Source organism: Homalodisca vitripennis, chromosome 2 (genome assembly GCF_021130785.1).
Source record: "Homalodisca vitripennis isolate AUS2020 chromosome 2, UT_GWSS_2.1, whole genome shotgun sequence".
NCBI classification, from domain to species: Eukaryota; Metazoa; Arthropoda; class Insecta; order Hemiptera; family Cicadellidae; genus Homalodisca; species Homalodisca vitripennis.
In genome coordinates this window covers 174282256-174296995 of record NC_060208.1, presented here as the reverse complement: position 1 = coordinate 174296995, position 14740 = coordinate 174282256, and the positions used below count along the sequence as shown (strand labels likewise).

The 14740-nt window shown below is 30.7% G+C and overlaps 1 protein-coding gene across 2 annotated transcripts; it reads right to left on the bottom strand.

Annotated features, from left to right (window-relative positions):
- Positions 1-4330: 4330 nt before the first annotated feature.
- LOC124353364 lies at positions 4331-14740 on the bottom strand. 2 transcript variants are annotated; one of them, XM_046803205.1, is made up of 7 exons: positions 14627-14740; positions 13642-13671; positions 10723-10910; positions 8652-8781; positions 7003-7161; positions 5621-5790; positions 4331-4481 (listed from the first exon to the last, which is right to left on the bottom strand). In XM_046803205.1, exons 1-7 carry the CDS (start codon positions 14670-14672, stop codon positions 4371-4373), a joined length of 834 nt encoding a protein of 277 aa, XP_046659161.1. In that variant the 5' UTR covers positions 14673-14740; the 3' UTR covers positions 4331-4370. The 2 variants fall into 2 exon arrangements, with proteins under 2 accessions (XP_046659161.1, XP_046659162.1); XM_046803206.1 differs by lacking the exon at positions 13642-13671 and having other exon boundaries at positions 14627-14738.

Genomic DNA, 14740 nt, shown 5'->3' with positions numbered 1-14740 from the left:
AGTCAAAACAGACACACATGACTATCTTAGGTAGACCACATCTGGCACCACTGAAGAGTATGAGATGCACGAATGAGTTCAACGACATACTAGACTTTATCACTAGCAATGGCCCAATCTTCTCACTAGAATGTGGTAAGTATATGTTAACAGGCACAGGAGTATCTTCATATACTACTGAATAAATGGATTTTAGCATTAATTATAGATTATCGTGGGACATAATTGTCAAAAAACTGAAATAAAATATTATTTCGGAGTAAGGAATTTAATTTTCAGTTTAGTAAAAAAAGGATTTAAGTTCCTGCAGTGTGTTAGAATTGTAAACAATAACTTGGTTGTTTTCGCAACGTTCTGAGTAGACATAACATAGCCATGGTGGGAAGAGGTCTATCTTGCAGAATTTCATGGAAGACTTTCGTTCTGTGTTGTCAGTTCGTTTCTGAATAAACGGGTAGTCTTGTAGACGTATTGACCGAGGCATGTATAAATCATTCTGCGTATTCCGAACTGCTCATGCCAGCTCAGGAAAGTGCAACGCATTAGGGTGGAGTCATAATAGATCATTTATAGCTACTCTGTACAACTCATTTCTATTTGTAGGTAATATACACCACCAATTGTTGAATTCATAATTTTTAAATATGGTTAATTTAATATAGTACAGAATACTAATGTTGGCGGTTTAATTATTATATAAATGTCGAAAACCTAAATCAAAAGCCATATCGACTATGTGGGTCTGCTTGAAATTAATACAACAATAAGTGGAACTAATGTATCGTGAATTTACTAAACTTTATTCAAATTGTTCTAAAAATATGTTTGTAACTATATTATAAAATTTTGTTAATTTCGAATTAAGTTGTGAAATATAGAATATAAAACTGTGGTTTAAAGGAACTATGAGAAAGGATGGTGTAAATAAAAGTGTTAGTATCTCTACACGTTCACAGTATTTTATAATGGGAAAGGTTCTCGGTGTTTTGCTTATAAGTTAACATTTATCTCCTAAAAACTGTACAAATCTTATGAATCTTAAAAATGCTATATGTCCATAACTTAGGTGAACTAAACTTTATATTTTATTTTGTTCTTTCTGTACATTCAGAATTGAATGCCGTATTTCATAAATTTGCTAATACTTAAATATCGTAAATAATTTAATTTATTTTGCAATAAAACATTTCCTAGAAATTATACTATTATTAAATGAGATATTTATCTCTATTAAATATTTGTTAGCTGAGATAAACAAATCCTTAGCAAAACTGGTAGTGATCTGAAAATCTTGGATGATAAAAATTAAGGAAATTTCGTTAGAATCAAAATCAAAGTTACGGACTACGGCGTTATAATTCATTTATATTCGAACTGGAGACCAGTCAGAAATCTATGAATCAAATGCTTATCAGAAAAGACAAGGAAAACGTTACGGAGAATGCAAAAGGCACATTTCTAAGAAATTTGCTTAGTACATATTTATTTATCAATTACCTCCGATGACACGTAAGGAAATATTTTACCAATTGCAATCACGTCTCACCTTAGTATAGAAACTATGAATTTCTCCCATTTAGTTCAACTGTAGACTCACGCTTAATCCATATCTATTACATATTTACATACGTAACTTTGATTTAATTTGATATTATACATTGAAGCCTAGAGATTTTTAAAAATAAAAACTGACTATTGTCATCGCTTTGCGTGAGGATCATATTTACAAACTCTATATATTTTTTTAAAAATTGGTTCGGCCCTTATATTTTGTACACGAGGATGTTCACTGTCTTCTCACAAATCTGCAGAACATAATTATCTGCCAAGATCTATCTCTTCTGTTCCAAACATTCAGCGGCAATAAATCGTTCATTACACCACGACCTTTTCCATGTTAAAAGTAATTTCTTTTTAACGAAAAAAAAAATTATACGCCTAAAATTCTTTATTTTAAAAATTAATTTTAATTTTGAAAAATAAAACACAAACATGTTAAACAATATTAACTTTAACACTTGTTATCCCATGTAAAATAGTCCATAAACATTTTATCATTTGTAATGCGGCAATAAAAATTCGAGATCGTGGAACTAAACAACTCAACCACACATATTCTATTATACTTTAGTGATTGACAAACTGCACAAAAAATAGATTGCTTTAAGACCAGTAGAGTTTGATCACATCTGTTAATGATGTTATCTGTTAATGAAGTCAAATGCGCGGTTTGCTCTGTTGCATACATCAACTATGTCTGGTAAATCATTAGAGAAAATTACGCTCAGTCATGAATCTAATCATCACAGCTTACGGATGATTTAGAAAGGCAATATGAGTGAAGGATTGTTGACACATACCTTCAAAAGCAGATTACCACGACTGTTATGAGTTTGATTTAATGAGTATCAATGATAATTTTTACATTACAGTTTTGCAATAAATATTAGCTCGTTACCGACGGCTGTAATGACTGGTACATATCAAATTGTTATAGCTGATTTTAAGTTCAATTATTCATTTCAAGTTTTTTTACAATAGAGTCACAGTTAGACAGTTATACTTATTGTTTTGAATGTGTTAATTCATTACATTGTTTACTTGTTGAAATGTTACTTTATTGTGTAGAAACTTGAGATTGGAGAAGAATGGTCGGACTAAAATTGCAATAATTAAGTTATTTGATTTAAAAATTTAAAGCATCATTGATGAATTTCCTAGAAAAGTTATTCTTGTAACTTTCATATCAATTTAGTAAGTCTTATGATATTTTTGTTTAAATAGCTGAAATGGTTGCCAGTTTTAAATTTAATTTGCAAACTCGACCAAATGTTATATTGATTTATCCCGCCAACATAAAGAGTATACCAAAGTTTGGTTAAATTTGGTTAATTCAGTTTTAAAATTTATCTTAGAAATAAAAAGTACAGACAGATAAACCTACAGCAAACAAAAAGAGATAAACTATTGATTAGATCTTAATTTTTACTTAATTCCACTCAAAGGAACAAAATCCTGAAATTCGTGTAGAGCGATTTGTAACAAACCTGTATACGTACTTAAAAAAAGTTGAGCCTTTTATATAACAGGAAGAACTATTGAGTTATCTACCACGAGGTAGACCTGGATTTACTTGTACCTCTAAAAACCTGGTGTTTTATGGCGTAGAATTCTCTGACCTTGAACATAGGATGTACAGGTGCGACCTCTAGAGCAAGATAACCTCTGAAACTTGCTGGCCTAAAATACTAGTATATACTGATTATTATGATCATCCAGGTATTACTCCACCTCAATTCCAGGTACTTCCAGACTCTTGGACTGTTTTAGTCTAGGACTGATTGCTATTAGTCTCTCTAATATTTATTTCTACTTTAGGAAACCTGGCTAGATGCAGAGAATTTGGTTTCACTAGATCTGTTCAAAACGTAAAAATCTAGCATCTCGATGGTATTTCAGGACTTTAGGAAATTTTATGACTGGAACTGTATTGTAGTTTCCCAATCTCTAGGCCATCTTGGATCTTGGAAGCTTCATTTCAGACTTTAGACGGCAAACTATCAGTTCCTGGGATATTCGGCTTTGGTAGCTTCTCACCTGCAGAGAAAATTTTGGAGGACTAAGACTCTAGGTTCTGATTCCAAACACCGAAAGTTCAAATTACAATTCTTTGTTACTGAGGCTTGCTGATCTTCACCTAAGTTATTGCATTATTGCTTATGTCTTATAAAAAAAGAATGATACATTTGGATCGGGTTTAACTGTAGCAATTATATACCAGTACTATACAAATACTGTACTGCTAATGCAGGATATGTTCTCAAGAGCTGATACTTGAAGCCTAAAATTGCAACTTCACTTGTTTCAATACTGACCTCAGAATTACAAGTTTTTCGTAATTCGACAAATAATATAGAATAATTTCACGGTGTTCCGTTAGTTTCATGCTGAAATGAGAATACTTATTTAAGGTGAAAATTCCTAATACTATTGTAAATGATCTCATGTCTGTTTACGAACAATTTAGCGTACAATTGAGAACGCCGCACCTATTAGAAATTTAGGTGATACAGTAGAAGACTGCATTACCTAATCAATATTGTTTCTAATAAATGATAACTAATGAAGAGTGAATTATATTCAGTGAGGTTACCATGAATCATATACTGCAGGCAATAGAATTAGAGCCGTGGAAAAATCTACTAATTCATTTTTTCTAAATTTAAATTGCCTACCGATATACGAGGTTATTTTACTGTACATAAAGATTGTACTCTCATAAACTATCACTGAAATTATCATGGGTGTGTGTTATTAAATAGATAATGCATATTCACATAGTATTTTTATTAAATTTCAATTACGTATTTTTACAGCAGGCACGTGAGTCTTGGGCTTTTTTTGAAGAAGATGTGCAGAGATATAGTTCCGTATTTTCCTACCCAGTCAGCCAGGCATTTCGGCGAGTTAGGAACAATAGTCTGGAACACGAACAATACAATAAGATACATCATAATGTACAGTAGAATAAAATTACGTATGTAGATAAACACTAGACACAAATATGTGACAACCTGATAATAGTCTGGAATGTGAAAAATCATACAAAATACGTGGTGGTATTACGTATAATCATAATTATATAATGTAAGGTATCATGCAAAAACAGATACCTTTGAAATAAATCCTCCCATTTAAGCCATATAAAACCATTATTTTTAAAGTCTGATGTAATATTATCTTAGTTTATTATTTAGAAACACTATAATTTTTCTTTGAGAACGTATATAGTGATTAGTATGTAAATGAAATTGCTAATAGCTTAAGTAAAGAGAGTTCTTCCTTTTAAATATACGAGTAATTATTCAACCTTTTCTAGAAATTAGTGATATTTATGTTTTCTTGTACATTTTCTTAAGTATTGTTTGTTTTTGAGATTACAAAAACATACGAGCATTATATTGAGCAGTTATGAATCCTATTTTATAGAATATATCTTAAAGTACAATTTTTAACTATGAAAGTAAAAAATACCCTATAAATACATTTAAATATAGGAAACCCGAAAAAAAAAATTTCCCTAGTATAAATTTCATATATAGGAATGTATTGAAATTATTGATTTCAGCAAGGTAAATTTGTTTATTTTTAATTCAAATACAGTAAAATTCTTTTAATTGTTCGATTATTAAAACGACGAGGAAACCCAATTACCATAATCATATTTATTTAAAAAGTCAAAGTAGTTTGTTTCTTAAAACTATTGTTCTCCACAAATTGGTAGTGCTAAAAGTACTAGTTTTTATCAGCTGGTATACCTGATACAGAATAGTAGGACTACTCTGTAGTTTAGAAATTAACTTTGGTTTTAACTTTTCTAGGATCCGTGGTTTTGTCAAATGTATTAATACAATTTTAGAAAATTTGTAACTGTTGTCACCAAAATTGGTTTTAAAGCATGATTTAGATAATGTTGTTTATGATCAATCAACCTACGCCTTTTTTCCATTTATTGTTGATAATTATAATAATATTCATTGAAGGATAACTGTATCAACATAGCAGAAACCCATTGTAAAATGTATTTAGTTTCATTTTGTTTCTCTTAAACATAACTTACATTTATGACGAATTTTGGAGGATCTTCAAACCATCCTCTTTTAGTTTTGGAAAAAGACCCGAAGGGAATAAGGCCCAGTCCAGCAAGCTCTCCTTTTTCGTACAGCAAGAAAGGAGGTTGGTGGTAGTTACAGTCCAGCCCCTTCGTCATGTTATAAAAGTAATGCAAACCTGAAACATTTATACACCATTAAAACTTAATAAATGTTTAGTGAATACAAAAGATAGACGAGTTATATGAATTGAAACTAACATTTCTTAAATCATAATTCCTATCAATATTTCTAGTCTATTTGTGCAACTTTCGATTAATGCAACATTCGATAACAATACAAGTATAATCTTGTGTTCAATCATTTCCATTTATCCTATCTGAAAAATTATTATAAATTTTCTATTTATTAGAAGAAAAAAACATTATTAAAATGCATTAAAAATACATGGCACAAATTCAAATTAACTTAAACCATTATCACTTACAAACACTACAAAGATATTTGAGTTGGGGAAAAAGTTAAAAATAACCACTGTGTTTATATTTTTTTACCTTATAAGGTGATTAAGTAAACCTTTTATAAAAACTTTTAAAATCTGACATATAACAAACCAATTGTTAATACAGAATTTTCATGCAATTTTAAAATACAAATTATCTACTTGCAATACATTTTTTTTCAAATATATACTTTTGGACAAGAAACCTTCATTAATATTTTCAATTTAACAGTAGAAAGTGGTTTTTTAACTATACTTCTAAGGTACCGCATTTTCATCTCAATATTATCTTTCTACATTAGTATTACATTTTATTTCTTATCCCATCCAGAAATTAAAATTATAACTACGTTAAGTGTTTAACACTATTCATTACCAGAGATAATAGAACTATTGGATGAAAACTTGTAATTCAAGGCACTGAGCCATTTAGTAGTAAAGTTGTGAAATTTTCGTTTCCTCTATTTCACATCATTATTTGGTATACTTACTTCTTAATGTGAGGTATAATGGCTTGGTTATACCAAATTCTGCTCAATTTTTTCTTTCCTTTAAATATACTGGGTCTCAAATAACTATAATGCGGACATACAAACATTCGTGAGATGTTCTAAGGATGTTTGGTCTCAGCTTCTTTAGAATATGACCAAGCAAACAAATAGCTTTGATTGTGTTAGTAACACAGGAGATAAATCATTCCCACGGTACGAGGTACTGAGGACCACGGACTATTACAGTTAGTTCCGAGGTCCGACGTTAGAAATGCGCCACGTAACTGTTTAGGCTAATTACGAATCTCTTACTCCACAGATCTCGCTTTGTTCATACCTCAATTTATAACTTTGGATGTATAGTTAATTTTGTAACTAATACAGTAAAAAGAAATACCCATTCCAAGGAAGCAAGCTTGTTTGGTAAAGCCAACGGCAGTCGCGTCCTTCTCCTTCCGCGGCATCTCTGTCCACGTCTGGCCGTCCATCCTGATGTAGACTCCATCTCCCACCTGTTCTGTCCTGGAGGCGGGGCCGCCATTCGCTAGAAGCTCTTCTGTAAACAGTAACAGATCTTGTCACATTTTCAGCATTCGAGTTATGCTTAGACTATGAAGTGCGCATAGTCATGTAATCATTGTATGATTATAAATATATTAAACGAGTTTTCAATGTGGTCAATCCCACAGATTGTAGCGACAGTTTAAACCTAAGTGGTATAAATATGCGTGTAATGAATCTAAGGCCAATCAGGGTGAAGTAAAAATAATTAGTTATATTTAGTAAAATAGTTGTGGCTAATGAATTTTAGAGCAACAATTTAAATTCATAAAATAATATAAGTAAACACGCTGTAAAACAATATTTAAAGGTTACACAAAAGGATTATGCATAGATTAAAAGTGTTATAAAACAGTGTTTCTAATGACATCAGAAACTCTTTTTTTATTTGAAAGTGCAATCATTTTTATGATTCCTAAACACGGAAATCTATACGTAGCGTAGCGCTAGTGGGACGGCTTGATTAAATGCAAATATTTAGTTAAGCTCCATTTCACATTCGGTTTAGTGTAGCGTCTGAAATCTGACACTGGTACAAATAGTTTTATGGGATCTGGAGTCCACATACATACTAAGAAATTCATGAGAAGTCGGCGATTAAGACGGTGAAATGGAGCTTAACTAAACATTTGAATCTACCCGTCCCACGATAGCTACGTTATGTTAGAAAACTCGGTTGCTTCGTCGTGCTTTGCGGTCAAGTCTAAAGCATCGTAGTGTACTCAATGGTGCACCTCATCCAACAAGGAGAATAATTTTTCATTTAAATTACACTGGATAGATACTGCCTAACCAGACTGAGCCCCTTTGTAGTCTGGGTGTCTCTGATGTCGAAGCAAGGCAAGGCGTTCGTTTTGAACGTTTTTGTAGGTGTAAGATTTCACCATTGATCAATATAACCAGTAGTAACTGAATAAAACTTAAAGTAAATAAACAGTTTTATAAAAACCTAACTTATAACAAATCTTTGAAACATTTTTTGGTTTTTGTATTTTTTAGTGAGAAGTACCTGTGTGTGTTTTTATAACATAGCGACGAAAATAAGCTTTATTGTTTCTTTGTTGTAAGATGCACTGATATTTTTTCTAGATTACCTTTATTCAGCTTGCGGCACTAGCTGATCGACTTTGAGAAGAAAATATACTATGTGAAATTAATTTCATTATTACATTTTTTTTAAACCGAGTAAAAGTTTAAATGACGAGTATGGAAATTAACAGTATTTTAAACAAAAATGAACTTTTAAATGATTTATTTTAATAAAATAATCAATTTTGTAAATTTTTATGACTTTTATTCACGTTAATAAAGGATTTTTTTAATTATAGCAGAAGATTTAATTTTGTATAACAGATTTTAAATTAAGGTGTTATCATCACCTATCTAGTCCTAAAAACCTTTAACAAGTACTAAAAATTAAGACTATTAATGTACTCCATTATTACTTTATGAGATTGTCTCTATAATATTCAATGTTAGACAAACCTGGTTTTATGAAGAGAACATCTATATAGTAGAAGTCCATGCCGTAAGCGGTCCCTTCTTTAAATATCGGCTTGTTGTATGAGTAAGGTAGATTGCCCTTTGCTCTCACCGCAAGATCTTTCTTGACGTACTGTACAAAGGATATATAAAATCAGGGAAATAATCTAATGTACTAAGAGAATGTTCTATGAACAAGTGTAAGAAGGGTTTAAAAACTATGTTGTGCTGATAGAGTGAAATCATTAGTGAAGTACGAGTTTTTCCTGTTGCAGAAATTGCCAAAGTACATATCATGTAAATTGGATATCTGCGTCACCCAAAGTACACATCAAACGTTTAGTGACGCTGCTGGTTGATGACAAATTGACAACTGGTTGATTGAGGTTACTGCTAGTTAGTCGGGTCTTCCCATTTCCTTCAGCTGAGAGCCTTATAAAGAACAAAGATATGTACGATTTGTATTGCAGAGAGTACAGATAAACACACAAAGTAGGCTACATATTTCACATTCACACAATTTGTTTAGCGTTAGAGAAATGTGTCCGCAAGATATCTTGAAAACAAACTGAGCTATACGTTGTAGTACTCTTTCTACCCCACTAAACTTTTTTTATTCAAACACCGAAATGAAACCTAATTTTATGAACCAACGTTTGAATGTATAATTTGGCAAGGTATCTCGATAAAGATAATATACAGACTTTTAATGTAGGAAGCAACTACACTTCTACATACGAGAATAAAGGAATGGGTGGCTGTGATGTTGAGCCATGGAATGTTCTGAGACTCATTAAAGCACTTTAAAACATAAATTATTTTTGTCTGCCATGATGGTGCAAAAAGTTCTTTTCTGTACGATTCATGTTTGTTTATCTTACATCTAGAGGTTTAAATGAGCTATAGGCTTGGAATTTTGTATACGGCCTCAGCGAAGCCTGTTACGCGACACGTGGTGTGGCGTACTCCTACCTTGTATAGTTATTGTTTACGATCAAGTACGCTATACACTTTATCTAAAATATATGACGAACTTATAATCAACCACAATATATTTTATAAACTAACAGGAGAATCCCGCTTGAGGAAGAACCCACTCTATGTTTGTTAAAATAGATAAAGGAAAACAGTACATTTTATAGCACTTTAGAAGGAAGAAGACTAAGGAGGTAGATTTCTTACAGTGTAACTGTTATTATATATTTTTCCTCGTGATCTTGTGCATATACAAACTCTCAGTTATGGCATACGGCGCTTGCTATTTTCTTTGGTTCTTAGAACCAAAATGAATAATTAATTAATTACCAGCTAATATACAATAATATGTGCTGCTATCTATTGCTGTATATTATGCTATATATTTCTCATTAAATAGGTACAGTGCAGTATCTAGGTATGATATTTTAAAACGTCTATCAATAAATATGTGTTATGAAACTCGTCCTTTGATTACATATAAAACTCATAAGTAAGCAAACACAAGCAATATGTACTAAACTATTTTTAATAATTCCATAATTAGCTTTTTTTAGAATATTGTGATACATAAGAGAGTCATATTTCTATATGATACTTGTATATTATAAAACTATATATGTACATATTACATATTATATTATAAAATATTTCGATATACGCTAACATATGGTTATTTCCAGAATCTTTCTGACTACACGTAACTTTTAATGCAGTGTATTTGCATGTAATATATTTTTCAAGAAAGTTTTTTTAACTAACTTCATAAAAAACTTCCTTAAGAGTAATAATTACAGAGTTCACACTATTGGCTGCTATTTTCAAGTTATAACTGTATTTAATTTTGTAAATTGTTTTATAGACGTAAATAAAATCAATTAGTTTGCTGTTTGAAAATCATTGTGCTTCATTAACTAAAACAATACATAAAATTATGAGGATTGTATCTTTATTACATTGAATTATATCTTAAAGATGTGTTCTCAAGGATTGTCTCTATAAACAAACTGAAATTAATGATTTATGATTAATGAAAGAAGGTATAAAAGATTCTCACAAAGAACAAAAAGTACAAAGTATATGAATTTTAACAACTTACTGCCACACGCAGCCCACAAATCCTGCCATAGCCGTCGTATATGGGACAAACCCTTGGGTCGTTGGGGTAGCAGTAGAGGCTAGCCTTAGGGAACTCCTTGTGCGTTTCCAGATACACGTACTCGCCCTTAATATCGTTTACTGTCAAGGGAATGGAGTAGAAACCGTCGAACAGCGCTGTGTACTTCACTGGAACGCGACAATCTTGACATTAGCTATTGTGCTAGCTAGGAGATTCTATGCACTTCTTAAAAACTGTTGAAATGCCATTTGAACATACCTCGTATATCCTTTACAAATAAAGACACATGAGTGATTTAGCTGATAGATAAATCTTTGTCGTGGATATAAGTATCCGGTTATTTTCTAATTTAATACCAATTATTATCGTATCAGTTTTATCTATTAATATTATTTATCATCTAGTAACATAAAAAATAACTCAGCATTTAATAAATAAGTAATAGAATTCAAATCATCCTAAATGCAACTTCATATGTGTACTAAAAAAAAAACAGTAGCAGTCGTGGGACTGCCGATAGAAGTGAAAACGGAACTATTAAGTTGAGAGTAAATAAAACTATATGCAAAGATTATATGAAATTTTTTATGTTTTATTTATTAGTTACATATGATGGGTTAAACAAATCATGAACAAAATATAAATACAAAGTGGTTGAAAAAATAATTAATATACAATTATCTTGACAATATCTTAATAAAAAGTTCAATGCAATCATTATACTTGTTGTAATTGCTCAATATTAATAGTTAGTTAAACATAGAATACAAGTGAGTAAACACCGAGTGAACAACAGTGAGTTGAACACCGTTGTAAATAATACAGTTATTGCTACGGATAAAGTATATAATTGCAATAACAATTAAACCCACAATATTTTTAAAACTAATAAATTAGTTAAATTAACTTGGTTCTTTCGTAAAGGTATTTTTATTGCACAATAAACTAATTTATTGAGTTAATACGGTATCAGTGAGCCAATGCGCCAACTACAGTTCCGGCAGAAACGTTCACTCATCACTTCATACGCTACTACAGGCTAAACTAAACTTCCAATAAAAAAATGATAAATTACAAAAAAATATTCATCTATTTTCACACAACTTTCTCTCGCTGACAAATTTTGTCTGACCAAAAAATAAAAAAAATCCTCGCTTACTACTTTTTTCTTGACATTGTAAACGCTATGTAAAATGTAAACAATAATCAAAATTATTTCGAAATTTTTTTAATATTTAAAAATGTAACCAATAGATTGCCAATATTAAGAGCTTTAATTTGACGCATCTTACAGAATTGTACGACATTGGCTTCACTTTTAAATCGCGAGAGGAAGCCGTAAAGGTCACTGATTTTCGCAGTCTGTTTTCATACTCCGCCGGGACAGTTTTAACACAGCGAGACTGACTTTTTCATGCAGGTTAGTAGTCCGCGGCCAAGTCTACGGTTAAAAAACACAGCGAGACTGACTTTTTCATGCAGGTTAGTATCATTAGCATGTCGGTGACGCGAACCGAGGATTTTACCCTCTACCAAAACGCTCAACGCGCCTAAAGAAGTTTTCACTTCAAAAACAAACTGAAACATTAATTTGATCTGTTTTCATATGTTGAAAATAAAGATCTATAACTAATTCAGGCACGAGTGAATAAACACCAAAAAATCAGGGACTTTGCACGATCACGGTTTTTATCCTTCTTATAGCACCAAAGTAGAAAAATGTCACTTTCTTAAAAACTTTAAGTTATTTCAAGCAATTTTATACATGCACATTTACAATCTAGTCTTTGGAAACTAAGCAAGATTTCGTACCTGAACTTTTCTCTAGCTCCTACAGTATCAATGTTAGGGCAAAAATTAGAATTTTTGTTGTTTTTTATTTTATAGTACACATGTTAAGGCAATTTATTTTGATTACATTGGGATAAAACATCATGCAGGTTGATCAAAGTAACGATTTAATTATAATACAGTTAGTAAATGAATATGAATAATCTGTTCTATTAAATTTAGCAAGTTATAAAATGCAACAATGAACATTGTTTATGCAAACACGAAGAAAGTGATATACAATGTGCCTTCCTTTATATTTGAACATTTTGAGATAATATCGAAATTTGGAATTTTTTTAAATTTGGTTTTTGACTGAAAGTAGAATTTAGTTGAATATTATTGTGCATATTAACATAATCGATGAGTTTATTGTGAAATTAAATATAAAAATACTTTCCCAGCTGCATTCATTATGGTGTAATATGTTGTCTTACATTTCTCAGATTATCAGCCGCCATTAAAAATGAGATATTAAGGATTTATTTTCTCGGAAGTATATGTCCTACAATGGTAATTAAAATTATGCATAACATTACACTACGTTTACACTAAAGAAGATCGAACTCCTGGCCTAGGAATTTGTGTGCATTCTGTACTTACATATTCATGAACATAATTTAAAAATGTTCTTGAGGGCTAACTATAAGGAGAAACTTTTAGATTACTTTTATACAATAACCCATTCTCTCACAATCGATTTGAAGGATCTCACACGAAAGCCTGTACACAACTAAATTACTAAATATAGTAATTCTCGCAAAATATGCATTTTAAATTAAGTAACTGAACGTATGGCTTGGTTCATTAGTGTTTTAATTTAAAGTATACCTATATATTTGGCATTAGAAATTTATGGAAAAGTATGGCCCTAAATTAAGAAAGTTTATCTTGTAACATGGTTACGTAATCACTAAGAGTACACACGATTTCAAACAATAATCGGCTCAGAGGAACTCCATAAACTGTTTGTTATGTCAAAAATCAATTTAAATATAAATTTATAGATTTCAATGACCAAACTCAATATTTATTCTGATCAAAGTAATAAATGAAATTGAACGTTACCTTTCACTGAGTTCCATTCCAGACCGTGAGCTGAAACACATTGACAATAATTAAAGCATAGCCATACGTACCATACTGTAGCTGTTCAGCTGAAAACACATACGGTTCAATAATTCTAGTTAACTCAATTAACTCAATATCAATTAACTCAAGGCCAGTGTCGTATAGTAGAACCTGACCGAATGAGGCATGTAAAATATTCCTACATCAAGAACATTTTTGTTTAAAATATTAGAAAGTTCAAAGGAATTGTTCTATTTTTAACGAGATTGTAATAAAAGCTTAATCACTGCATAAATAATTGTAATAATGGTAAATTAAATGTGAAATTGTGCACAAAAAGTTTTCAACAAATTTAACCCAACTTCTCAGCATTGTGCATAGCACAATAATTTTTGATTTGTGTATCAATTAACAATATTGAATTAAACCAAGTTATCAATATATAGTAAAGGCTAAACCTAGAATACAATAATAATTGAGTAAAAAGATAAATCTATGAAAACAATTTTGATAAGGCAAAGCAGAAATATTTCTTTACGTTCGTCGGAGATAAAAAAAAAAATTTATTTAACATTTGAGGCACTAACGGTATATAAAATTGAAATATTCAAACGATAATCTACTGATATTTGATTTATTACTGTTTATTTTAAAATTTACGAAAGTTACTAACATTCTTCAAGACTTTTATATACTTGTCTTATAGAAATGAGGATAATTTTTTTCTACTTTACTCTATATGTACTATATATTTGCAATTTAAAAGAGGAGTACACAACTGCATATAGCTATATATCCGTCATTGTCCAGAACTTTGTATCACCTAGAACCTAGTATAACTAAAATATGTTCTTTACTTTTCTTAATTTTAAAAATACATTGATTGTGGAATTTATTAGACATATAATATCATAAAATATTAAGAATGCCTAATATAATAAGCATTTATCTTAAAAATAAACAAGATAATGATATATATTACTCAAGGAAAAGACGGCAGAGAAGGCGTAGAGTATCAGTACCAACATGTTTTAGCCACAAATGACATAGATTATGTTTTGCTAATCCATATACGTCAGGGAATTCAACATGGGAG

What these genes read in the sequence shown, in the direction of transcription:
- LOC124353364 (XM_046803205.1), bottom strand. Translation starts at nt 14,672, where the DNA reads ATGTTGGTACTGATACTCTACGCCTTCTCTGCCGTCTTTTCCTTGA. An exon ending in TGTTCTCTTCATAAAACCAG is followed by an intron (nt 7,162 to 8,651) that starts GTTTGTCTAACA and finishes TACTGTTTACAG; the next exon opens with AAGAGCTTCTAGCGAATGGC. An exon ending in CTCCAAAATTCGTCATAAAT is followed by an intron (nt 4,482 to 5,620) that starts GTAAGTTATGTT and finishes TTCGTGTTCCAG; the next exon opens with ACTATTGTTCCTAACTCGCC.